At 54.1% G+C, this 26,214-nt stretch overlaps 1 protein-coding gene across 1 annotated transcript; it reads right to left on the bottom strand.

Moving 5' to 3' along the window:
• Nucleotides 1-938: 938 nt before the first annotated feature.
• Nucleotides 939-26,107, bottom strand: DRC10 (dynein regulatory complex subunit 10). The gene is made up of 5 exons (XM_079151584.1): nt 25,954-26,107; nt 6,428-7,245; nt 4,008-4,241; nt 2,414-2,485; nt 939-1,453 (listed from the first exon to the last, which is right to left on the bottom strand). Exons 2-5 carry the CDS (start codon nt 7,211-7,213, stop codon nt 1,097-1,099), a joined length of 1,449 nt encoding a protein of 482 aa, XP_079007710.1. The 5' UTR covers nt 7,214-7,245; nt 25,954-26,107; the 3' UTR covers nt 939-1,096.
• Between the last annotated feature and the right edge of the window lie 107 nt (nt 26,108-26,214).

The following is a 26,214-nucleotide window of genomic DNA, read 5'->3' as shown; positions in this document are numbered from 1 at the left end:
TGCAAGCGAAGGGCCCACCAAGGCCAGCCGTGGGGGGTGTGTCTGGAGGGGACTTGGGATGCAGCCCTGGGCCCCTGGGTGTGCATTTCTCCCTGTGCCGCGGGGCCCCAGGTGAGCCCAGCATCCAGCCTGGCAGGGCTGGGCTCTGGGCCTCTCCTGTCTCTCTGTCCCCTAAGCACCAGGTCCAGGTGGCCTGGTGGGAGCCCTCATTGCTGCTCTGGTGACACCCTGGGGAAGGGAAGGGGAACGTGGCTGGGGAGGGACCCACGGTGGCCAGGACCAGGACACATAGGCAATCCTGCGGGTGTCAGAGGGCTGTGAGGAGGCAGGCAGCGGCGCTCAGGACAGGTGCACCCTGAGCTTTCAGCGTGGGCTGTTTAACTTCGGGGACTTTGGGAGAATCACGCCCCGCCTCTGGCTTCTCTTGCGACACCCGCCTCCCTGTGCTCCCTGTCCTGTTTTAACCGGCCAGGGCTAGAACATCTCCTTTACTGCCATCCACACCAGTTAGCGGCCAGCACCAGGCCTGTTGTCTGGAAGGTGACGGGACTCGTGGGATGGGCTGCCTGCTGTCTCTGCCACCTGCGGTGGGGGACTGCCAACTCTAAAAGACTTGCAGACCTGAGATGTTTGGATGATGAGAATGTTCTAGAAAAAGCTGCGAGGTTTCTGTGTGATAACTCCCAATGTGTTCAGCTTCCTGGGGGCCAAAGCTGCAGGTTTACACCACCCACACCTTTAGCTTCACAGGCTGGAGGGGAGAGCTGGGGAGAGCTGGAGAGCCGGGCCAGCTGTGACCCAAACCCCCAGGTGGGTGATGTGTCTGCCACAGCCCTGGCAGCTTCCAGGCCGGGATGGGGCTGAAGGAGGGATTGGCTACCTGTGAACGGACTCCTAGCTGTGCCCTGCTTAGAGCCAGCTGCCCTGAGGTACCCACAGGCAGTGCCCAGGCCACAGCTGAGTAAGACGGCTTTATTGGTAGGATACTCCTTTGGACATGGCTTTTTAAAAAAAAACCTTTTTTTTAAAGTTTAAAACAATCAAACCAGGAATGGCGGTCTGCAGCGCAGGCTGGCCAGATCTGGGGGCAGGCTCACTACTTGCCCTTGCCCTTGCCCTTGCCCTTGCCTTTGCCCTTGCCCTTGTCCTTGCCCTTGCCCTTGTCCTTGTCCTTGCCTTTGCCCTTGCCCTTGCCCTTGCCCTTGCCCCGCTTCTTCCTCTTGGACCTGAGCATGGAGCGGACCAGGTAGCCCTTCCACACCGCCTGGATGAGCGTGGCGGCCCTGACCATGTGCATCATCTCCCGCTCGGCCTCCATCCTCTTCTTTGCGTTGACCTCCCGTTCGGCCAGGATCTGAGAGAACTCCTCCACCAGCACCACGTGCCTCAGCTTCAGCTCCTCCAGCTGCAGCTTCTCCTCCTTGTGGATGATGTCCAGGTCCTCATACTCATCCTGGGGGACAGAGGTGGGCACAGCCCCTCCTGCTGTAGCGGACGCCTCTCCCTCCCCCTCTCTCCCTCCTTCCTTCTAGGACCATTCGCCAAGCATCTACCCGGAGAGCAGCATTTCCAGAGGACAAGGCTAGGTAGACCTTGTCACCCAGGTCCCTGGCACAAGGATCCCATGTCCCTTATTGCACCATTTTTGGTTGGTTGGTTTCACGATGCTGGGGAGGGAACGATGCCAGGCAGGTACTCTCCCACTGAGCGACCCCCAGCCACATGACCCTCACTAGGATCGGAGAAGCCAGCTCTGGTGGCCAGGCTCCCCTCCCCGGGCACTGGGTCAGACGGAAGGAAGACGCCCTGACTGTTTGTCCTGACAGCATAGCTGGCTTTGAGCCACGGGGGCAGATGTTGCCTCCCCAGCCCTCCCTGGTCCCCAGGGCCACTGATGTTATCCCAGAGTGGGGGGGGTGCTTGGGGATACCCCAATTTGTAGGCTACCACTCCCCAAGTACTCCCTGCAGACCCTGTTCTGGGGCCTGAATCCCCTCCATGGTCCCAAGACAGCCATCAATGCCTCTTGATCAAATGCAGAAACAAGCTCAGAAAAGTCAAGTCCTTGCTTCAGGTCACTCAGCTGGTGACAATTGGGACTTTCTCACTGCTGAATCCCAGCACCTGGCACATCCGAGACGCTCAGTGGAGTTGGCTGAGTGAGGACTTGTGTCTGTCTGCAGGTGAGCGGGCTCCCACGGTGCAGCGTGGGGTGTGGTCACTGGGCGCGCCAGGCTCGCCGCCCCAGGCTTGGGCACTTCCCTTGGGGGCCGCAGCCCCAGGCCTTCCCCCTCTGGCCTCTTTGCCCAGCCCGGATGAGCCCTTGAGACCCTCCTGGGACCTCTCTTCCCATTGCTATTCCTCAAGGATCTGGCTTGGGAAAAGCACTGGAAAGAGACTTAGTGACAAATACCTGCTTTTCACCCATCTCCATGTCATATTTTTGGATCCAGTTCTCAATTTCTGTCTCCACTTTATATTTTTTCTGAAAAAACAAACAATTCAAAGTCATGGTTTGATGGGACAATATCAAGAGGGGACAGCACTGAGCACTGTACATCCACAGGGCCTGTGGCCCGTGCTTTCCCTGTCTCGCCTGCTGAATCTGCTCAAGCAGGCTTTTCCCTCCATTTCACAGGTGAGGAAACTGAGGCTCAGACATACTAACTCACTTGCCCCTATTGGGGACAGAGCTAGTGGGTGGCCGAGTCAGCAGTGTGGCTCCAAGGAAGCTCTAGGCAGGGGGAGCAGCAGGTGCAAAGGCCCTGAGGTGGGAACCGTCTTGAGGTGTTTCAGATGGACTGAGCCTGCATGGCCAGAGTGCAGTGGCCAGGATGGGAGGTTCTGATGACATCCGAGTGTCGCTGAAGGAGCGGCAGCAAGCCTTGGATTTTAGTATAAGGGAGAGGGGAAGCCGCAGGGTGGATTTAGGTGTTAGAGGATCATAGAACGTTATTCAGCCAGAAGAAGAAACAAGGTGCGGACACCTGGACCACGTGCTACCTTGAGGACCCGAAGCTGAGTGACAGAAGCCAGTGTGTCAGGATAAGTAAACCCCAGAAGCAGAAGCAGGTGAGTGGCGGGAGGGCCGGGGCGGGCTGAGGTGACGGGGCTTCCTCCGGGGGCGACACTGGACGTGGAGGTGGGGTGAAGGCAGGGACGTCAACGTGAATGGCCGCTGGAACATGGGTTGTTATTTTGTTTTGTTACTTTGGTTCTGGGGCTTGGACCAGGTGAGTGCTATCCCTCTGAGCCACAGCCCGGCCCTTTTTATCTCCTGTGGCCTTGAACTTGAGTCCTCTATCTCGGCCTCCCAGGCAGGCCCTGGTTAAGTTCACACTACGTGAATTTCACCTCGATTAAAAACGAATAAACTCCCTGGTCCTCCAGAGCCAGAGTCCTCACCTTGAGCGGCTCGGCTGCCTGGCTCTGGGGTCCTGTGACCCCCTAGCCGTCCACCATGTGAGTACTGTGTCAAGGTCTTTCCTCTGGAGAGAAGCCCATGGCTTCATCAGATGCTCAAGAGAGCTGTGACACCAAAGGAGACTATATTCAAAAGGGTCCCTCATAAGGACAGTGGGAAGCTGGGAGCTAGGCCTGGCCTGGCAAGTGGGCAGGGAAGGTGAGTGAAGGGACGATGTTTACTCAACACCTACTACACCCAGCCCTCCATCTGCTCCTGGGAGTCTCATGACAACTGAGCTTACATTGCCACTGTCGGGCTGGGAAACAGGTTCGGGGGACTTCAGTTCACTTTGCCTGAGGTCCCTGTGCTGCTGTCCCTTGCATGACATCCAGCAGGCAGGAGCCATGATCCCTTGGGGGCAGAGGAGTTGAGGAACCTTCCCGAGGTCACAAAGCTGGCACGTCCAGGGCCAGGCCTGCCTGTGCCCCTCCCGCCTCCTTGGGCACCTCGGGCTCTCCCGGCTCCTGTGCCCTCCCCTCTTGGGCCAGCCCTGCACTGCCGGGCACTCTGCAGCCCCAGGGTCCTCCCCGCTCCCAGGCACCTTCCTCAGCGCCTGCTCGGCCTCCCGGTTCTCCATGACCAGGTTGTGGTACTGTGAGCGAAGCGCCAGTATCTCCTGCTGGATCTTGGCCAGCCTGGCCTGCGACGCCCGGAAGTCGGCCTTCTGCTGCCTCTCTGCCTCCTGCTTCGTGCGCAGGAGGCTGTTCTCCGAGAACTTGAGCACCTGGTGCAGGTGGTTCTTCAGTTCTTGGATCACAAAGTTCTCCTTCTCCACCTGGGCAGGACGGGAAGCACGGCATGAGCACCCACGCGGTCACCAGCCATTGCAGGATGGCCGCCGTGCCTTAGGCCCAGGCACACCTGCCTTGCACAGTCCTGCCTCCACCCACTGGGGGCAGGGACAGGGTCAGTCAATGACAGGTGGGGACACACAGGCTCTGGAGGTAGAGTGGTCTGCCGGGATCCCCAGCCAAGCAAAGACTAGTTTTGTTTCCAAGTTTATTTTTGGGGTGCTGGGATCCGACCCAGGGCCCCACGCACGCAGGCCCGCACTCTGCCTGCGGCACCCCAGCTGGATGGGAAGCCGGGTGTGTCTGATCCAGAGCCCATGTTCTTGGCCACCACCTTCCACTTCTTAGGGGGGCCTGCCCTAAGGAGGCCACCAGACAGCTCTGGGGCGGCAGGACGCTCCAGCCAGGCACGGGGGGGAGGTCCCACTGGTGAGGCAGGGACTGCGGCCGGGCTCCCCAGGCCAGGCCTGTGCTGGGCGGAGGCTGGCACCCTGTGCACACGCTGCCAAGGCTTTCCACGAACGCCAGGTTCCCCTGGGGACCCCTCAGGGCTGTGACTGTGTGTGCTGGCAGCGCTGGGCTGACCCCCGGGCACCGGGCAGGTGACACGGCTTTGTGAGCCAGTGGGGCTTCCAGGTGGGGCTGCGTCATCGGCAGCCAGGGCTTCTCTTGCAGAATCCCCACGACACACTTGACTGACACTGTCCCTACTCGATGACCCTGTCCGATACTCGATGACACGGAGACATTCGCCCATCTGGAAAAATGGCATTTGACACCAGAACAGGCCAACTGGAAAATCCCAGCTGGTTCGGACCTGGATGGCGGCAAAGCTGCCCACGGCCCTGCCTGTCCCTGGATGGTTCCCTCTGCCGGCCTGCCCACCCTGACCGGGCACTGCTGGGCCCTCCTCCACCCACCCCACACCCGGCTCTTTTGTGCCAGGCTCAGTGGCAGCCGAAGGAGACAGGCCCTGCTTCTCACGGGGACGTGGTGCACTTGAACGCCCTGAGGACAGATCCGCTGAGCACAGCGGGGCGTGAGCTGCTGCCCACGGTGGAGGCGTCTGTGCACCCGGGCTCCCTGCCACCCATCTGCCTCCCTGAGAGGCTGGTGTGCCGAAGTGGCCAAGGCCTAAGCAGGAGCACTATCTGCAACTCCAGGGCAGGACAGCTGCCCACCACTCCTCCCTGCTGGCCGGATCCCTGGGGAAAATGGAGTGACCGAGGGCCCCTGTGGGCAATAGCAGAGGAGCCAGGAGGAAGCAGGCCGCCATGCTGGCCCAGCTCTATGACAGAGAAGGACTTGTCCAACTCAGCTAGGCCACCGTTGCTCTGGTGTCTGTCACAGCAGCCAAGTCAATCACCTCGTAGGTGATCTCCACAGAAAGCTCTGGGGAGAAAACCATGTGTGAGGCACAGCGTGCGTCCGGGGAAGTGTTGGCACTGGGTTTGGGGCCAAGCTCCCACTTCCCTTCTGACCCTTCTAGAGCTTCCACTTGCCCTGCCCTTGCCTGAAGGACGAATCCTCTGCGTGGGCCACCAGGGACCTGTGTGACACCTGCCTTCCTCTCTCTGGGCCCTCCTGGGTCCCCTCCCTCCTGCTCCCTGGCTGGCTGGGTTTCGGAGCCGGGCAGGCTGAGTCCCACCTCACGATCTGAGCACACGCTCTCACCTGGATCTGGGCTCAGCAAGTGGGCCTGCGGGCCAAACCCAGTCGCACCTGAGACTGAATAAAGTTTTATTGGAACATGCTGCTTAGGGCTGCTTTCACACGGTAATGGCCAGCAGGGCTGAACAGTGGCAGCAGGGACATGTGGCCACAAAGCCTCAGGTCCCGGCTGACGCTTCCCCTGCAGACACCACCCCACACCTGGCCGGACGAGCTTCCTCGCCCCACAGGCCGGGTCCGCCTCCACTCCTTCTGCAGGTCCCCACTTCCATGTCCCCTGTGGCCTGGCTCTCGTTCCCCCGAGTCACTTCCTTCAGAACTGTGACCAAGGGGTCCTTCCACGCCCGCCCTCTCCCCCGACCCTGGCAGGCTGGAGCCCTGAGGGCTGGTGCGCAGACAGGCCACCTCAGGAGCACCATCGGGGAGGGAGCGAGTGGGAAGAAGCTACTCGTCACCCAGGAGGACCCCAGCAGCCACGCATGCGGCGCTGGCGCAGTACCTCGGAGTCCCGGTTCTTCACCCGCACGGCCAGCTCCTGCTCCAGAGCGTCAATGACCTCTTGGTTCCTCCGGTTGCGCCGGCTGATGTCCAGGATGAACTGGGCCCGATCCCTGGCCTCCATGGGGCTGGTGAGAAGCCGCTCGAACAGGAAACCCCGCAGCTCCTCCAGGCACCGGATGAAGCGCTGGGCCGCGGCACTCCTGCCCAGCGCCTGCGCCTGCAGCAGCCTGGCGGCCGGGGGGCTGCCCAGCAGCAGGCGCAGCACGTTCCGGGTGGAGTCTCTGACCTGCTGCATTTGCGGCCGCAGGCTGGCCCTGTGCTGCGCGATGGCCGCCAGGCAGTCCTGGAACCAGGGCTCGTCTGCCGCCTCCTCGGCCTGCACCAGCCGCTCCTTCTCCTGTAGGTCGCTGATGGTCTCCAGCAGGGTCTGGCACAGGTCCTCGTGCTCTGCCACCGTCCTCGCCACGTCCTCGCCTGGCAGCCCCTCCAGGGCCTCGGGATGGGCCATGGCGTAGGACAGCAGGGTCACCAGCTCCACCTTGTAGATGGCCTCGTCCAGGACCGACATGATCCGCTTGGCCTCGATGGTGCTGAGCTTGGACTTGGAGGGGACGGGCGGCTTCGGCAGGTTGCCCGGCTGCTGCCACGTCTCCGTCTTCAGTGGCATCTTGATCAGGGAAGTGCCTTGGTAGAGAGGGGTCGCGGCGCGGACGCCGGAGGCCATCTCCTGGCCAGGCCTCCCGGCCTCCATCGGCCCTAGGAGACCGAGGCTTCGGGAGGCCATCCGGGCCTTGTGCTTCTCCTGGGTCTGCAGTCCTGCAAGGCAAGGGGGGCGTTCAGTGCTGTGCTGGCCTGTGGCCCGGGAGCTCAGGGGGTGCTTGCGCTTTCCCACGGAAGCTTTGTGACAGGTTTGGGCCACCAGGGTGGACACGCAGGAGCACTGGGAAAACAGACCCTGTTGTGAGGATTAAATACAGGGAAGGTTTCATGGTGGTACAGAGTGGCAAGGCCACCCCGGGAAGAGGAAGCCATCCATCGCCTTGGGAGGGGGTGAGTGGGGGACACAGGTCACCAGGGAAGCTCAAACCACGGCCATCAGCTCGCAGGCCGGGCAGCTGAGGGGGAGGGGTGAGAAGCACCAGCTCCTCCCCTCCTCCTGCCTCCTGCTCTGACCCCAGGGTCTCCCCTGGGCCCAAACCAGAGGGAAACCCACAGACAAGGGAGCCCGGGCCACGCGTCCTGCAGGGATCAGCTGTGAAGACCACACAGGACTGGCCACAGAACAAACAGTGGGGCCCAGGGTACGTGGACCAGGACCAGCACCATTCCAAAGAGTTTGAGTGTGGATTTAAAAAGCTGCTGGGCTGGGGCAGGCGGGCGGTGAAGGACAGCTTCCAAACACAATTAAAAACCAGCTTCACTAAAAATGCAATGCTGGATCCTGGTAGGGAGAAAGGACATTTCTCTGGAACAACCAGAGAAGCCAAGTTCATGGCAGAGTCAGCAGCATGGTGCCCACGCTGATTTCCTAGACGAACCACAGACTGCATTTGTGTGGGACGTCCCTGGACCTGGGGAAGGGCACGCAGGATCTGTCTGTACCAGCTTTGCAATGACTACAAAAGAAAGGGCTTCTTTAAAAGACCATTTCAGAAAACCCAGGGTGGCCATCCGCAGCTCTGGTCTATCGTTCCCCCACAGCACGGGCGCAGCAAGCTCGGGAGCCCTGGATCAGCCATACGTGGCCATATGGTCAGTCTGAACGGTCAACTTGACTGGATGAAGAGAGGGCGATGATTAAGAGGCCTCTGGTTGTGCCCTGAGGGCGTGTCTAGGAATGACTGGCATGTGGGATGGTGAGCTGGAGACCCTCCCCAAGCCTGGGCGGCACCACCCAATAGGATGGAGGCTTGGCTGCACTAAAGGTTGGAAGGACAAGGAAGCAGCAGCAGATGCAAGCTCGGCTCTTTTCAACTTTTTTAGTTGTCAATGGATCTTTTTTTAAAATTTTATGTCTCTCTATGCAGTGCTGAGGATCAAACCCAGTGCCTCGCACGTGCCAGGCAAGCGTGCACCACCGAGCCCCAGCCCAGCCCTCCATTCTTCTTGCCAGGTTCCTGATGCTGCTGTGGTGGCCTGAGGATATGGACTCTTGCTTCGTCACTCTTCCAAAGTGGACGCTGCCGTGGTCCTCCAGGGAGTTTCCTTGGTCTTGGACTAGGTAGCACTGCTGACCCCTCTTGTTCTGGGGCTTCCGCCTCTGACCGCGCAGCTGCTGGTTCCCCCAGCTCTCCAGCTGCAGACGGCCATGTGCACTGTCCAGCTTCTGGTCGTGTGAGCCCATCTACTAAACCCCCTTTATAATCATCCCTCGTGTTGACTCTGTTCCTCTAGCGAGCCTGAATGAAACATGGACTCAGGTCCTTGCTTGGGGACCTGGGCTCCCTCAGCTGTAAAACGGGGATCCTCAGGGTCGTGGGTCACTTCCTACACAAGTCCTAGACAAGAGGGCTCGGTAAGTGTGGTGTAACCCCAGGTCCAGGACGTGGTGGACTGCTGACACCCCCATCCAGTGGCCACCGACGATGGACACCCCACGCCAGCTGCTCTCCTCGCCCTTCCCCCTGCCCACTGACTCGCCCTCCAGGCTGAGGGTCGCCATTGGGGTCTCGGTGTGGACTCGTTCACTCTCTTTTCTCTCTCCTACGACATAAGCTCCAGTGAAGTAAGAGCTTCCTCCACCTTGACGGTGACTAAAACCCTGGCCACCACCTCGGGAAGAGATCTGCTTCTACCCTTCAGGGGTCACCGGGTGATGCTTATTTCCATACTCTGCCTATGGATGTGAGAGATGTTTTAAGGAAAGGATCACTCGGGGCGGGGGGGGGGGGGGGGCTCAGTGGTGTAGCGCTTGCCTGGCATGTGTGAGGCACTGGGTTCGATTCTCAGCACCGCATATAAATAAATAAGATAAAGGTCCATTAACAACTAATATATATATATATATATATATAAATAATTTTTTAAAAAGACTAGGACTTGATGAGCGAGAAGGAGTTTTGAATTTGGGTGACTTTGAAGGTGTGGCCCTTGAGAACGGGAGGATTGGCGGGGAGGAAGCAGGCGTCTCAGGGCTGGGGTCCCAGCTGCCCAGTGGAGTGGATGGTGGCACGATGTCAGGGCAATGATCCCTTCCCTGATCTAGGTCGTGGACGCGCCCCGCTTTCCCTGGAGGAACGTGTCCTCTCTCGTTTGTGTACAGTTGCTGTGATTTGCAGAAATGTCCCCGAGTCCCACATGCTGTGGGCTTGGTCCCAGCCTATGGGAGCCTTGGGAGGAGTGGGATTTTATGAGGTGGAGCCTGGTGGGAGGAAGTTAGATCCCTGAGGGTGTCAGGCCCCCCTAGAGGGGGATACTGGACCTGCCCCCCCCCTCTCTTTCTGGTCCTGGGGATTAAACCCAGGGGTGCTTCACCACTGAACCCCAGCCCCAGTCCTTTTTTATATTTTATTCTGAGACAAGGTCTCACTAAGTTGACGAGGGCCTCTCTAAGTTGCCCAGGCTGGCCTTGATTTGCGATCCTCCTGCTTAGGCCTCCTGGGTCCCTGGGATTGCAGGCATGGGCTTCACACCTGGTCTCTCTCTTGCTTCCTGGCCACCATGAGGTGAGCAATTTCCTCCATCAAGTGCTTCGGCCATGAGGTCCTGCTGTGCCCCAGGCCTGAGGCCACCCAGCCAACCAGCCATGGACTGATGTCCCTGAACCCACAAGCCAAAATAAACCTTCCCTCCTCATAAACTGTTAAACATTTTATCAGCGTGACAAGAAGCTGATACAGCAGTGTTGGTGGGCTGTCAATCAAAGGGCCCTGCCAGCTCTGTTAGGATCCCGAATTCTGATTAGAAATACTGGGAGCTGACGCCTCAGGGCTGCTTCTGAAGCTCCTGCTACCAAGACCCCCAGAACTTCCTGCCTGCTGTCCTTGCTGCGGCCTGGCTCAGCATTTTGCTTAGCCAGGGCCAGTTTCTGTTAGTTGTGATCAAAGACACCTAGTTGATAAAATACCATTGGCCACTAAGGGCAGGGCCCTGGGTCCAACCACACATGATCAGAGGCTCTGGGGATGAAGGTGTAAGTGCCAGAGAGAAGTGATGTTTGGAGCCACCAAAGGTCATCTTCAAGTCATCAAACCAAAGAGTAAATAGAGAGAGGAGAAGGGAATCAAGAAAACACACAGCTGGGCGCGGTGGCGTACACCTGTCATCCCAGCGGCTCAGGAGGCTGAGGCAGGAGGATCAAGTGTTCAAAGCCAGCCTCAGCAAAAGTGAGGCCCTAAGCAACTCAGTGAGACTCTGTCTCTAAATAAAATATAATAGGGGCTGTGGATGTGGCTCAGAGGTCAAGTGCCCCTGAGTTCAATCCCTGGTACCAAAAAGAAAAGAAAAAAGAAAGACACAGAGTGGCCTGCAAGGGGCTGGGGACACTTGGCTCCTTGACTAGCAGAGGGACCTGAGGTCGGAAGGCTGCTCGGGAGCTGCGGAGGGAGGCCAAGGGCGGCATGTCACCTGTACCCCTTCCTTACCCACTTCCTGCTCTCCAGCCAACGTCCTCAGCCCCTCTGAGACCCCTCGGGTAGCCGTGGGCTCTCCAAGGATGAAGGACCTCTGCCCGGCCGCAGCGTTGAAGGAACACTCTCCTCCAAAGCTCTCAGGCATAAATCAGAACGCTGGGATTCTTCCGAGACCGCGGCTGGAAATGCGACATTACAGGAAATGTTTCCAATTTGCTTTCAGCCAAATTACCTCTTTTGCTTTAAAGGGCAAACTTGTTTTCTTTGATTACGATGATGCCCATCAGTTCTTGACAGCTCATTTGGATGTACAAGAAAAACCCGGTGGAGCCAGGATGGGGGGAAATGCGTCTGCCACGCTGACACAATCGAGCCGAATCGCTTTTCCTTGAATTCTAATACGATCGCTTCACGTCCTTTTGAATGCCACCCACCTTAATATTTAAATCATTTCCAACTTCAGCCTCCCCTTCTAAAATTCCTGCCCTGAGTGAAGCAGGGTGGTTAATGGATGGGGAACTTTAATTGGATCTTCCCTTTATCTGTCATTAATTCTGCTGATGAACTTTATAAATGGAAATATATCTTTATCATGCAAATTATACCTCGTCTTTGTTCAAATGGGCCTGTTGGATACTTTATTACTTTCGCTCTCAGAGTATTTGGGAAAAAAATAAAAAGACTTGAGCTAAGCGATCTATTTTTTTTTTCCCCTTGGCGACAAAAAGAGGAAGAGGCCCCAACACCCACGAGCATCCTCCAAGTCAGCACCGGCACCTGGAGAGGTCAGAGGGTGGTGGAACCAAACAGGCCCCGGGGGGTGGGTGAATCTCATTTTAAGGAATTCCACTATGGTGTGGGCTGACTCTCCAGAACTTTCCATGCACCAGACTGTTCTAAATGCTTGATATGAACGACTTCCCGGGATCCTCACAGCCCGAGAGGCGGGTGCCGCTGTTACCTCCACTTACACAGGTCAGGGAGGCGAGAGATGGAGGATTCTGACTGGTAAGGGACTGAGCTTGGATTTCAGCCCAGCCGCCTGGCTTGGAGCCCGGGCCTGGGGTCACTTCTCTGTGCAGTCTGTTCCTAGTTCTTTAGAGACAGGGTCTCACGAAGTTGCCCAGACTGGCTTTGAACTCACAGCCCTCCTGCCTCAGCTCCCTGGGCGCTGGGATCCCAGGTGAGCGCCCGTGCCCAGCAGGTTTTGATCTTGATGTTGACTTCTATGGTGGACGTGGTAGAAAGGGCTTTTCTGGGCCAGTTTCAGTGAATCCTGTCAAATAGAGACCTTGAGGACAGATCTGTCCAAGATTCCGTCCCTGGGCACTCGAGCCACTTAAAAGCTCCCGGGCGGGGGATGTGGCTCCTGCCTGCCTGGCCTGCAGGAGGCCCTGGGTCCGACTCCCAGTACCACAGGGGAAAAAATGGAGTTCAATACGATTAATGAGCAAATCAACCGTTCTTTTAAAAAAATGGAAATAAAAACTGCGAGTATGAATATATATTCATAGTCATATCTATTCATTTTTAAAAATATGTTTTAGTAGTCAATGGACCTTTATTTTATTTATATGTGGCGCTGAGACTCGAACTCAGTGCCTCACACGTTAGGCAAGCGCTTTACTATGGAGCCCGGCCCCATATCTATCTCACTTGTTGTTATTGTATATATATATATAACTGTATATATTGTATATATAAATGTATACATGGACATAATTAACAAAAATGAATATATGTGTAGGTTTCATGGTGGAGTTATATTTTATACACACACATATAGAGAGAGAAAGAGAGGGAAAAACTTCACCTGGGAGCACAGGCACACCCCTGTAATTCCAGGCTCAGGAGGCTGAGGCAGGAGGTCACAAGTTCGAGGCCAACCTGAGAAACCTATCTAGACACTGTCTCAAAAAATAGCAGAGCGGGCTGGGGAGGTAGCTCAGTCGGTAGAGTGCTTGCCTTGCAAGCACAAAGTCCTGGGTTCGATCCCCAGCACCCAAAAAAAAAAAAAAAAAAAATAGCAGAGCTGAGAATGTGACTCGGGTAGTTCGATCCCTAGTGCCACCAACAAACCAACCTAGAATGGCCTCAGTAGAGGGAAGCAGGGGTTTTCTGTCCCGGTGATGGGGCTGTGTGATCACCAGTCCTGGGGCCTCAGCAGATCACAGGCTGCAGGAGCTTCGTGGGAAGCCGGAGACTTCTGGAGTCTGGTAAGGAGGACATATGGAAGTGACAGCAACCGAGGGGGGTTGTTGGTCTTAGTACTGGGCGGGAGGATGACAAGGATGTGTTGAGAAACAGTACTGAAAAACTATAAAACTCTCGGTAGAAAACATGGGAAAAAAATCCTCGTGACCTTGGACTTGGCTATGGACTCCTAGATATGACATCAGAAGAGTGAGCGATATAAGAAAAAATAAATTGGAATTCAAAACTTAAAATCTTTGTGTATTAAATGATGTTTCAAGAAAGTAAAAAGACAACCTATCGAACAGCAGGAAATACTTGCAAATCAGGTATCTGATAAGGCTTCAGCGCCGACTCTGGAAAGAAGCCCGAAAGCTCACAACACAAACAACCGAACTGAAAGGTGGGAGAGGGCTGGTTGGTGGCTCAGGGGCACAGCGTTTGCCCAGCACAGGAGAGGCCCTGGGTTTGTCCCCAGCACTGCAAAACCGAGCCAAACGACACACCACAGACATTTCTCCCCAGAAAATATTCAAATGGGCAATAAGCACATGAAAAGATGCTCCGCACCATCAGTCACCAGGCAAATGCAAACTGAATCTATGAAGTCCCCCTTCACACACGCTAGGATGGTCACAGTTTTGGGGGGTGGGTACTGGGGCTTGAACCCAGGGGCACTGAACCACTGAGCCACATCTCTGGCCCTTTTTATATTTTGTTTTGAAATGGGGTCTCCCTAAGTTGCTTAGGGCCTCGCTACGTTGGTGAGGCTGGCTCTGAACTGGAGATCCTCCTGCCTCAGCCTCCCGAGTTGCTGGCTGGTGGCATTAGGTTGCAATTTTTTTTTTTTTTTAAAGGAAAATAACAAGCATGGGTGAGGACGTGCTGCAGGGGGACCCCGCGTGTGACTGGGGGCTGTATAGCATCCAGTCGCCGTGCGAGACAGTTGGGTCCTCGGAAGTTAAGCATGGAGTCACCCCGGGACACAGAGATGCCCTTGTAGGTCTCCACCCAAAGGATAGAAAAGGAGGGCTGGCGAGGCCCCTGCACGTCACACGGCAGCATCATGTACAAGCCCGAGGGGAAACAACAGAGTGTCGGTCACCAGGGAGTTGGTAAGCAAAGCGTGGCACAGTCACAGGGGAATATTCATCAGCCCAAGGAAGAATGGCCAGCCGCTGGGCTACGACGTGGCTGACCTTGGAAACTCTCAGGCCGAGTGACGCGGGCTCCAGGCCTCCTCCACCCTCAGCACCAGAGTAAAACAAGAACAGAAAAGATGAAAAGCGCCAGGCACAGTCCCAGCCATGCAGGAGGCCGGCGCAGGGGACGGCTGGAGCCCGGGGTCTGAGGCCTGCCTGGGCAGAAGGGCAAGCAGGGCCCGACCCCACTTGTGTGCAATGCCAGGAATAGAGGCAACGGCCACAGGCCACTGGCACTGCAGGAGGGCCTCAGGGACGCGGCGGGAGGAAGGGGAGGTGGTGCTTCGGGGACAGACTTCCCGTCAGGGTGACAAAATCTTTTGAAATCAGGTTTTCTCGATGGCTGCACAGCACTGTCCGCGAGCTTAGTTCCATTGAAGGGCACACTTCGAATGCCTGAAGTGGCAAATATTATGTTATGTATTTACTACCACAACAATTTTTTTTTTTAGTAACAGAGGAGGACCTTGGACGTTCTTACGAAGTGAACCGAGATGGTCGCACGCCTGATCACAGTGTGGGACGCTGGGCTTCACGCACGGCTGGCCGCCTCCCTTCTGGTGGCGGGAGGGGCTCCTTGCAGGCTCCATCCGGGCAGTGTCCCTGAGTTCCCCTCCCTAAGATGCCACCGCTGTGGTTTCTGCCCCGTTTACACACAGAGTCACGCTATTTTCAACTCAATTTCGTTCTTCAAGAATTCTTTCATTCATAAGTTCTTTTGATTAAAAATGAAACTTGGTATTTCCACAGTAACTGAAAAACCTGTCACTTTTGCCAGGGGTGGTGACGCACGCCTGTAATCTCAGAGGCTCGGGAGGCTGAGGCAGGAGCATTGCAAGTTCAAAGCCAGCCTCAGCAACTTAGCGAGACTCTGTCTCAAAATAAAATATAAAAAGGGCTGGGGATGTGGATCAGCGGCTAAGTGCCCCTGGGTTCATTCCCCGGCACCAAAGAAAGACAGCTAGGGCTTGAGGATGTAGCTCAGGGACAGAGGAGATGCTCGGCATTCGTGAGACTGAGTTCAACTCCCAGCACAGGAAAAAAAAAAAAAAAAAACCGAATTAAAAGAGGCCTGAAGCAGGTGGCAGTGGTCACCACCTACGTCTCTGAGGAAGGAGGGTCGCACGTTCAAGGCCAGCCTCATGTTCAAGGGCAGCTTCAGCAACTTTGTAACACCCTCAGCAACTTTTCAAGATCATTCCTCAAAATACAAAATAAAGCCAGGCACGGTGGCGCATGCCTGGAATCCCAGCAGCTCGGGAGGCTGAGGCAGGAGGATCACGAGTGCAAAGCCAGCCTCGGCAATGCAGGGAGGCTAAGCAACTCCGCGAGACCCTGTCTGTAAATAAAATATTAAGAAGGGCCGGGGATCTGGCTCAGTGGTTAAGCACCCAGGTTCGTTCCCCAGCACCAATAAATAAATAAATAGGGCTGAGGCTGTAGCTCAGTGGTCAAGTACCCTAGGTGCAAACTTCCGATACCAAAGAAAGAGAAACGAACCAACCAACCGACTACACACATCCTCCTTTCTCAGCACTTTCCATTTAAAATCCATAGCCAGGCATTCCTGGGCAATGTAAGCATCTCCTCACCACCTTCAGCTGCAACCTCCTCGCCCACCCGCCTTCTTCCTGTGGCTGGACGACACAAAGGCCATAGTCAGCTTCAAGGTGAGAGGCAGGAGGATGAGGCAGGGTGGGCTGTGCCGGTGCAGGGGCAGAGGCAGCACCCCACGTGGGCTGCAGCTCGCCGCTTGGTTCTTATTATCTACTCTAATGCAGTTTGTGATTTCTGCACAATTGCAGATCGAGCAAAGCCGAGCTCCGGCGTTCACAATGTGCCCGCTGATTTCACGCATTCTTGACGGTTCTGACTGTTCCCGAGAGGCACAATTCCCGCCACCTGCCTGTCTTACCCTGATGTTCTGCTCATGACTCCAGGGAGCCCTTGGCAGGGAGGAGACTGCCGGCTGCTCGCCTCCGATCAGCCCCCTCGGCAGGCAGGCTGGCTGAAAGGTTGCAGGGTCTTCCTGTGAGCCGAGGAAGCCCCCAGCAGCCTGCCAACAGGCTTTCTTCAGGAGGGCTTTGTGCTCCATCTGAGCTTTCCAAGCCAGGCCAGGGAAAGTGAGGGGCTATCCTGGGCAGCGAGGAAAACTGAGGTCCCAAGTGACTCACAAAATAGATGCTCAGAAAACCCACCACTGTTGAATGCGCGAGGAGGCGGCAAGTCCACGTTTACCCATCAGCCTGCTTCTTGACCTGTTTTTTTATAGGGAGATGTAGGCCCAGCAGGATTTGGTCACTTCACAGAATATATCATGTCCCAGATCAGAACCAGAAGCAGTCCGATCTTAGCAGTGAAGGCAGTGAGCAGAGATTTGACCCAAGGGTTGTCTCTTATCCCCATACTCAGGGCTGAGAAGTTCTAAATAAAAGCTCTAAATCTGTTTTTCCTTTTCACAGTTTAGGAGGATGTTTTTCTTTTTCTGCCCTCAATTTTGAGCTATTACATTGCCTCTCTCGTCCCTTTCAAGAGCCCGGGTTTTATGGGCTACATTGGGTTGCAACAGGTGCCCGGGTTGGGGTGTAAGTGAGCACAGAGGTATGGCCAGACGGGGTCTCCTCTGCGGCGGTGGGCGGTGGCCCAGGCTGCAATGTCTCCAGGACAGTCTGGTTTTGACGGAGAACTTCCACATCCCTGGCCAGAGCGAAAGCTGGGGCAGCTCCCTGACCTTCCATCTCTGAGGTGGAGAGGACCAGGAGCCCTGCGAGGTGACGAATTCGAGGTTCAGTCCTGAGGCTCCCACTTTCCAGCTGTGGCCTCGGGAGAGATGCTGGACCTCGCCGGGCTCTTCTGTGAATGGGGACGGGGACGGGGAGGACCCCAGCTGGCAGCTGTGGTGTGGCATGGAGCCCCGTGTGGCCCTCACCGCTGCCTCCAGCCATCCCAGCCCGTGCAAGCCCTCGACTACGTCTCATAACAGGAGTTGCGCTTTTCCTCAAAATGACGTTCGGGAGCAGAAGCGTCTACAAAGAGCCACAGCAGAACCTCCGTCGGCTCCTTTGCACTATTTCTGTTTTTACTTTGGCCGATGTCTACGTCCTTCATGCGTCTCTGTGCGACATGGAGGAGGGCTGAGCTCCCTCCGGCCACCCGCCACCACCCCTTCTCCTCTGCCTTTCGAGTGAGATCATCAAGACAACATGATTTTGGTTATTTCAGAAAGAAGTTCCTAGTGGTGGATTTAGAGATTTCCACAATAAACTTCTTCCACGTGAAGAAAAACTAAATCAGCCACTTCACACCTGGAAGAAGGCCCAGGGTCGGGACATGGCTCGGTGGTGGAGCACCTGTCTCCTCCCCGGCGACACCCACACCCAGATGCGAGGCCCCGACAGGCCTGGGGAGCTTGTGGGGCGACAGGGAACCACCATCCCTGGAGGGAGGGAGCGCGCCCCATCACTTTGCAGGATCACTTGGTGTCTTTTTGCAAAACTTGACGTGCTCTTAGCCTATGACCCAGCAATGGCTCTACTTGTTACTCACCCCGCTGAGAACGTCTGTCTGCACGCCCTGCCCGCCACGCAGGTATTTACAGCAGCTTATTCATAACTTCCCAGACTGGAAAGCAACCCAGAATCCTTCAGGAGGTGAGTGCATGAACAAGCTGCGGAACCTCCATGACGGGAGGTGAATTCAGCACTAAACCCGAGCCATGGAGCCACAGGAGGACCAGTATGTGCACACTACTAGGCACAAGAAGTTGATATGAAATAGCCCAAGGCGAGGGGTCCCAACACGTGGCTGCTACGAGACAGTGAAAAGGTCAGCAGCTGCCAGGCTTCGGGGGCAGAAAGAGGGGGACAGGCAGGAGGGGGGAGTTTTAGGGTCATGAAAATACCACGTAAATGTGCTTTGAGGAGGGGGCCGTCCTGCACCTCTGTCCAAACCCACAGACTAGACCATACCACCAGAGGACCCCACCCCAAACTCGAGCCGGCTGCCCCAGTGTCCGGGCGAGTTCTCCAGGCTGACAGGTGTCCCCGTGGCCGTCCGCAGCAGAAGGCAGGGATGCTGTGCCTGGGGAGCAGGGATGTAGGAAATCCAGTCTCTTGATTTCACTGTGACCCTAAAACTGCTCTAAAACACAAAGTCTTAGGGTCGCGACTCTTTAGTGGGCACTTGGGACTGGCATGAAAGGCAGATGAACCCATGTCCTCGTGCGCCGCACAGGTGAGTGAGCGGATTTTCTTTTGTTTCTTCTGTGTGGGGCTTGAACCCAGGGCCTCAGCCGCCCAGCGCACCCCCGGCCAAGCGGCACCGCGCCTGCCATTCCTCCTGTGACTGCACCGCATGCTGGGCTGAGGGCTGAGTTTCTTTGTCTGGGTTTGTGGTTTTAGAAAACCACCTGTTGGAGGTTCCCGTGGGAAAGGCACGGGCAGCCCGGGAGCTGCCCCGCTGCTGCGATTGAACAGCTGAGGTTAAAGACACCTCTCCCCACGCTCTCTAGTCCTGTTCAAAGGCTGTTGGTTTCCCATCGTTTCGTACTTTCTGTTCCACTAGCTCGGGCCTGAAGGGAAAGGGTGTGCCCGCTGTGTGTGCCCGGCTTGTGCGTGTGGCGTTTGCCTGGCATGACAATCTCAGCCCAGCAGCGGTTCCCAAGCTCTGTACTACCAGAATTGGGGCCAGACAGCTCCTGGCTCGGGGCTCTCCTCCGACGTAGGGTGTTTACTGGCATCTTTCGCCTTCAGCTGTTTGAAGCCAACAGCATCATTTGGCTCTGAGCAGCTGGAGACAAGATGTCTCCAGACATTGCCAAACGAAATGTGCCCAGATGGGAGGCAGAGGTGGGCGCAGGCTGCCCCAGCTGAGAGCACTGGTCTGGGAACTACGGCCTTGCCTGGCGTGAAACTCCTGGCTCCCACCCAGAGCCCAGGGCTCTGTCCAGGTGTAGCCCCGTCCCGCCCAGGGCTGTTATCGGTGCCATCCAAAGTCACTGTCCTCTAGAACGAGGACCCGACTCACGAGCTGGGTGTTAGGAAACCAGGGTGCCGACTCTGCCCTGCTAGAGGCTCTGGAATGACCCGGGGAAGCCTCTCTCTCTGAGAGCGGAAGACACCACCTGTCCTAGCCACATCAAACGGGGGCAGGGTGGAGGAGGGAAGATGCAGATGGGAAAGCCCGTCTTCAAAGGTGAGTGTGGCCATCACACGGCGAGGCCCAAATCAGAGTGCACGGCCTCCCTGCCCTGAGCCCTTCCCTCGGGCACAAAGGGACCTGCACGGGAGTTGGGCAGAGTCACCCCTTTAATTAAGTTCTTGCTGACACAGAGGATGAGCCCCACACTAAAAGCATGGCATTTACGCGGAGGACGTCTGCCTGGAATGTGTTCCTGCAGGAACACCCTGCCCAACCGGAGTCCTGGCGAGGATGCTCCGGCTGGCCGGTCAGCCTGGAGGCAGGGAGGCCCTGCCTCTGCAGCCTCTGTTCCTGTGCTTTCAATCCCAGGGCTGTTCTGGCTGCAGACGGAGGGCGAGGCCTGGCACAGGAAACGCTGGGTTTGATTCTTGCTGTCAACAAATAGCTTTTTTTGTAATTCAGGAGTAATCCAGCAGTCCTCACCCTCCTGGGCATGGCCTGGTACTACTGGTTATGCTTTTTACTTCCTCTGCCACCTTCCAGGACAGGGACTAGGGACTCTGGATCTGCTGAGTGAGAAAATTCAGCCACTACTGCTTCCCTTCCTGCTCAGGAGGAAGAGGCTAGGAATCCCGGGAGTTTTAAGCTGGTGTGAGTGGCCCGTCCGGACGGGCAGCCTGGGGACAGGAGCGGTGGAAAGGTTGGCAGGCGCAGGATGGCAGGGGGATCGGGTTGAGGTGGTGTCATGGGGCCACGGAGGAGGCCCCGACGGAGGAGGGTGGTCCGACAGGGAGACGGCGGGGATTCTGGAGAGAAGCAAGGAAGAAGGTGAGGACGGAGTGCGGGGTGCTGGTGGGTGGCTGTGTGTCAAGCGGCAGCTGAGAAGTGACAGCCACGGGCCATCTGGGGCCTGCTGCTCACATTCCCTGAGCTGGGGCCATGCTACCTTGCAAGTGCCCCGGCCCCGGGACCGCCAGACAACAGCCCCACCCTGGGTCAGCGATTTTTCTCTCTCTCTTTCCCTTTTTTTTTTTTTTTCTGTTCAGGGGATTACCCCAGGGGTGCTCAGCCGCTGAGCCGCACCCCAGCCCATTTTGCATTTTATTTAGAGACAGGGTCTCCCGGAGTTGCTTAGGGCCTTGCTAAGCTGCTGAGGCTGGCTTTGAACTCTTGAACTTCCGTCAGCCTCCAAGCCGCTGGGGTACTGGTGAGCCACACCACGCCTGGCTTGTTTAACTGGGAGAGACTGCCAAACCAGGATTGGATGTTCTCACCAGCGGGGCTGGATCGCTCCAGCTTCTCCTCGTCCATGCCGACTCTATCAATATGGCGACCTGTTCAACGTTCTTCACGTGCTTGACTGGTCTTGCATTTCTGGTACAAGCTCACTTGGTCATGGTGAATGATCCTTTCTTATATGTTGCTGAATTTGATTTGCTAATGTTTTGCATGCATTTTCTTGAGAGATATTGGCATGTAGCAGGACTTGGTAAATGTTTTTTTTCTAGAGAGGGTCAAATAGGAAATATTTCTGGCTTTGTGGCTGTATGACCTCTTTGCAACGACTCGATTCTGCTGTTGTGGGGCACAGGCAGGCATAATAATATGTAAATAAGTTGGTTGTCGTGTTCAAATAAAACTTTATTTACAAAAATAGATGACAAGCCAGAATTGCACTGTGGCCCATGGTTTGGTGACCTGGTTCTACTGTTCCTTTTCACATAATGTCTCTTCCTGGCTTCAGCATCAGGGTAAACTAGCTTCACAGCATGAAGGGGAAGTATTTCCTCTGTCTCTTTTCTGAAAGAGTTTGGAAAAGATTAGTATTATTTCTTTTTTTGGCAGGGGGATGTATTGTGGATTGAACTCAGGGGCACTTGACCACTGAGCCACATCTCCAGCCCTATTTTATATTTTATTTAGAGACAGGTCTCACTGAGTGGTTTAAATGCCTTGCTTTTTGCTAAGGCTGGCTTTGAACTTGCGATCCTCTGGTCTCAGCTTCCTGAGCCACTGGAATTACAGGCTTGTACCACTGCAACTGACCAGTATTATTTGTTCTTTATGTATTTGATGGAATTCAAAGTGAAGACCTCTAGTCCTGGGCTTTAAGTTGAAGGACGATTTCAAATTTCTAACTCAATTTCTTGCTAGAAGTCTATTCAGATTTTCTGTTTCTTCTTGAGTCATTTTAAATAAGTCATCTTCCTCATTTGTCTTATGTTTTGGTATAAGGTTGCTCACACTCTTCCTTCATAATTTAACTTTTTGTAAGTCACCGGGCATGGTGGCGCATGGCTGTAATTCCAGTGACTCTGGATGCTGAGGCAGGAGGATCACAAATTAGAGGCCAGACTGAGCAACTTCCTGAGACCCTGTCTTAAAATAAAATAAAAAGGACTGGGGGTGTAGCTCAGTGCTTGCCTAGCATGTGCAAGACCCTGGGTACTTAAAAATAAAATGAAACCTCTAATTTCTGTAAGTCTTTCTCCTCTTTTGGGCACTGGGGACAAGGAACCCAGGGTCTCACACATGCTAGACACACATTCCATCAGTGAGCTACATCTCCAGCCCAAATTTCTATAATTCTAATTTGGGTAATTGGTATACTCTCTTATTTTCTAGCTTAGTCTAGCTACAGTTCCTGGTGTACTGACCCTCCTGTCAATATTCAATGTCCCTTGCTGTCTTAGTAACATTTCTTGTCTTAGTTTTGTTTGATAGTAATGTAGCCACGAGAGCTCTGCTGTTGCTGTTCGTGTGCGTCTGTCCGGCTGTTTACTTTCTTTCCGACTATTTACTTTCTTTCCAGCTGTTTACTTTCTTTGTGTCTTTTAAATCTGAGCTGTGCCTGTCCATCTCTACCTTCTGGTTGAAGTTTTTATCATTTCCATTTATCTATTTACATGTAATTATTCATATCATTGGCTCTCTGCCTCCCATTCTATTTTTTTTATGTGTCTCATATATTTTTTTGTTTCCCTGCTAAGTTGCCTTTTATTGTGTTAAATAAGTTTTTAGTACATTTTTTATTCCTGTCTTTTCAAAGCTATTTCTTGAGGTTTTCTTGTTTCTGTTTTCCCAGTACTGGGGATTGAACCCTCTTAATTTCTGCAAATCCCCTTAATTTCTACCACTGAGCTCCATCCCCAGCCCTTTTTAATTTTGTTTTGAGACAGGTTCTCACTACATTGCCCAGATTGACCTTGAACTTGGGATGCTCCTGCCTCAGCCTCCTGAGCAGCTGGGATTACAGGTGTGCATCGGCTCTTTTTTTAGCATAGGGGTTGCTCTAGGGACTACAATGTGCATCTTAATTTATCACAGTCTCTTTTAGAATAATAATAACTTAACTTGGTAATATAAAGAATGTTGGTGCAATGATTCCTTTTCCTCTTCCTTTATTTTGTGCTTTTATTTTTATATATTTATTTTTTGCAGTGCTGCGGATCAAACCCACCGCCTCAAACACGCCAGGCAAGTGCTGTGTTGCTGAGCCACGTCCCCAGCCCGTTTTGTGCATATTGTCAAAAATATGACATTGTTTTGTAAGTCTAACAGCATGGTGTTATAAATATTGCTTTATACAATTTTATATTTTTAAATGAGACAAAATGAGAAAAACATGCTGGTATTTTCTATTTGGTGAGTCCTTGTTCTTGAGCCTTCTTGCAGTTCTTTAAGCATGGTTTCTTTTGAACATATTTATAATAGCTGCTTTGAAGTCTTTGTCTACTAGATCCAGCATCTGGGGACAGATAGTGTCTATTCGCTCCTTTTTCCTGGAGTCTGCTTACACATACTATTCCTTGCTCATCTCACAACTATTTGTCGAATACTGGAAACTTCAGAGAAAAGCCCTAGCAGCCGTGATTCTGATGTCTTCCCCTGGTGACGGTTGCTCTGGTGTCGCTTACGAGTTTGCTGAGTAACTTCCTGCGCTAAATCTGTCAAGTCAGCGCGCTCTGCAATGAGCAACTCCGCTTACTTTTTTTCCTTCTTTTTAAACTTGACTTCTTCGGTGATTCCTGTAACTTCTAGTTTAAAATTCAGTCCCAAACTGGTCAGAGCTTGTGCTCCGATTCTCTGAATCTGTAAGTCTTCTGTCCTCCGCTGCAAATGTATGGATGTTCAGCTCATCGTCAAGTCTGGTTCCTCCTGGGCTCATTGTGTCCCGTCTGCATGTCCACACAGGCTCCGGCGGCCTGGGCTGCGTAAGTGGCCACCTTATCAAGGTCCGTGGCCATCTGGGTTCCCAGACTCCAAGCTGGCAGCCCAGAGTTTGCCGAGATAGGACTGAACCTCGGGCGCCGGAGCCGCGGGCGCTCTTGACGCAGAGTGCTACTTTAGTCAATCACGCTTTACATCAAGTGTGACCCGTGAGGCAGTGACAGGGAAGCTAATGGTTGTCATGGGCCACCAGCCCTTGCTGAGCCATCAGGCCAGAACTGGGGGTCGGGGCATTCAGAGAAGCCCTAGGTAAGTGTGCCTCATATTCCAACGTCAGTTGGTTTCACCAATAAATACTCCAGTGTGTCGTAAGCCTCGGGTGGCTTTTCAGAGTGCTGAAATAGCAGTGGACAGTTTTGTTCAGTTTCACAGTTGCTTTTTTTTTAACTGAGGTGAAATAAACATAACGAAGTTTACCCTTTTAACAGTTTGTAAGGGTAGTTCAGTGGCATTGACACTGTCCCACTCACATATGTGTGCCAACGTCACCTCTATCTTCTCAAACTGAAACTCTGTCCTGTTAAACAATAATTCCTTTCTCCTTCCTCACAGCCCTGATCACCATTGTTCAATTTTCTGTCTCTATGAATATGAATACACACACACACACACACACACACACACACTCAAAATACATATACCCCATACCAGTGAAATAATACAGAACTTGTCACTTTGTGTTTTTTCACATAGCATGTCTTCAAGGTTCATTCATGTAGCATGTTTCAGAATTTTATTCCTTTTAAGGGCTGAATAATATTCCACTGTGTGGATATGGCACATTTTGTTTAACCATCCATCCATGAATGGACTACAGCTGCATTTTTAAATTTTTTTCTTAGTTGTTGATGGACCTTTATTTATTTATTTATTTTTTTTGCGGTGCTGGGGATTGAACCCAGGGCCTTGTGCTTGAGAGGCAAGCACTCTACCAACTGAGCTATATTCCCAGTCCAGGACCTTTATTTTATTCATTTATTTATATGTGGTGCTGAGAATTGAACCCAGTGCCTCACACATGCCAGGCAAGCGCTCTACCACTGAGCCACAGCCCCAGCCCTACAGCTGCATTTTGAAGAGGGAATTTTGTCACCTCTTCACTCCCCATCTGTACTACCCTACTTCATTAATGACTGTCTCCCGTATTAGATCATGTGCTCCCTGAAGGAAGCAATAGAGTTTTTTCAGTTGACTGCGCTATCCCCAGCACTCATAGTAGGTACCCAATAGATACCCAAATATTTCAGGTAGAGACCAAGAGGACTTCCTCAGAGCTGTTTTAAGCAGAAAAAGTTAAGGCTAGATGTATATCAGGGGAAAAAAGGTTGCCACTATTTGCTGACCACTTACTATGTTGCCCATGCCAACTTCTTTATAGCCTTATCTCATTTAATCCTTAGAAGAAACTCTCGTTTAACATTGTACAATGGGCCAGGTGCTGTGACTCCTGGGAACTCAAGAGGCTGAGACAGGAGGATTCCAAGTTCAAAGCCAGCCTCAGTAACTTAGTGAGGCCCTAAGGAACTTAGCAAGACCCTGTCTCTAAATAAAAAAATATAAAAAAGGGCTGGGGGTGTGGTTCAGTCCTCAAGTGCCCCTGGGTTCCATATCCCATACCACCCCAGCCCCCCAAAAGAATGTACAATGAAATCATTTGAGGAACAGGATTAGGAGTTATCATCTAGAGCCAATACAAAAGACACTCATTGTATAATCAAAATACCGTTTTTGGGGGGTGTGGTACTGGGGATTGAATCCAGGGTCTCCCACATGCTAGGCAAGCACTCTACCACTGACTGAGCTATACCTCCAGCCCCCCCCCAAAAATCTGATTTAAGCACTCTCTCCAATGAGCCGCCTTCCTCGCATGCTCACCCAGGGACGTGTGGTTCTTGGGTGGGATGAAGGGGACTTAAAAACCACCTCCTCAAGTGCTCCATCTGGCGATGCGGTTTCAGGATGAGGAAGCGCGGCCTTGACATGGACAGGCGGAGGGGCAGAACAGGGGTCAGGGACCCAGACGATGCCCTGAGTCCTTGCAGGCACCAAGAGGGAGGTCCAGACAGGCGGGCTGGGAGCAAGATCCCGAAGCCGGGATGGGGGCTACTGAGGCCTTTGGGGCCAGCGGAGGCTGGGTCGGAGCTCACTCCACACTGGCCCGGCCCGACGCTTCCCGCCCGGTTACTCACCTACTCCGAGGGCTCCAGCTTTCTCTACTACGCACTGTTGTCTCGGCGCTCCCTGTGTTGCTAGGTTACCCGCCAATCTCAGGAGGCGGGGCTCGGTGTCTGACTGACTTTCCGATTCACCATTCAATTCCTTGTTCCTCTCTGTCAGCTCCACCTCCTGGGTTCTGACCAATCAGGATCGTCGTCTCTCTGAGGTTCCACCAATGGAAAGACCCGGGACTTCCTCGAGTTCGGGCTGAGCGAGTAAAGCGGAGAGAATGG

Source organism: Sciurus vulgaris, assembly GCF_902686455.1.
Source record: "Sciurus vulgaris genome assembly, chromosome: 8".
NCBI classification, from domain to species: domain Eukaryota; kingdom Metazoa; phylum Chordata; class Mammalia; order Rodentia; family Sciuridae; genus Sciurus; species Sciurus vulgaris.
This window is presented reverse-complemented; position numbering and strand designations above follow the sequence as displayed.

Bases quoted from the DNA above. Each gene is read 5' to 3' on its own strand.
- DRC10 (XM_079151584.1), bottom strand. From the start codon at position 7,213: ATGGCCTCCCGAAGCCTCGGTCTCCTAGGGCCGATGGAGGCCGGGAGG. The intron at 2,486-4,007 runs GTGCCTGGGAGC...TTGTTTTTTCAG, and splicing joins CCGAGCAGGCGCTGAGGAAG to AAAAAATATAAAGTGGAGAC. The intron at 1,454-2,413 runs GTATTTGTCACT...TCTGTCCCCCAG, and splicing joins TGGAGATGGGTGAAAAGCAG to GATGAGTATGAGGACCTGGA.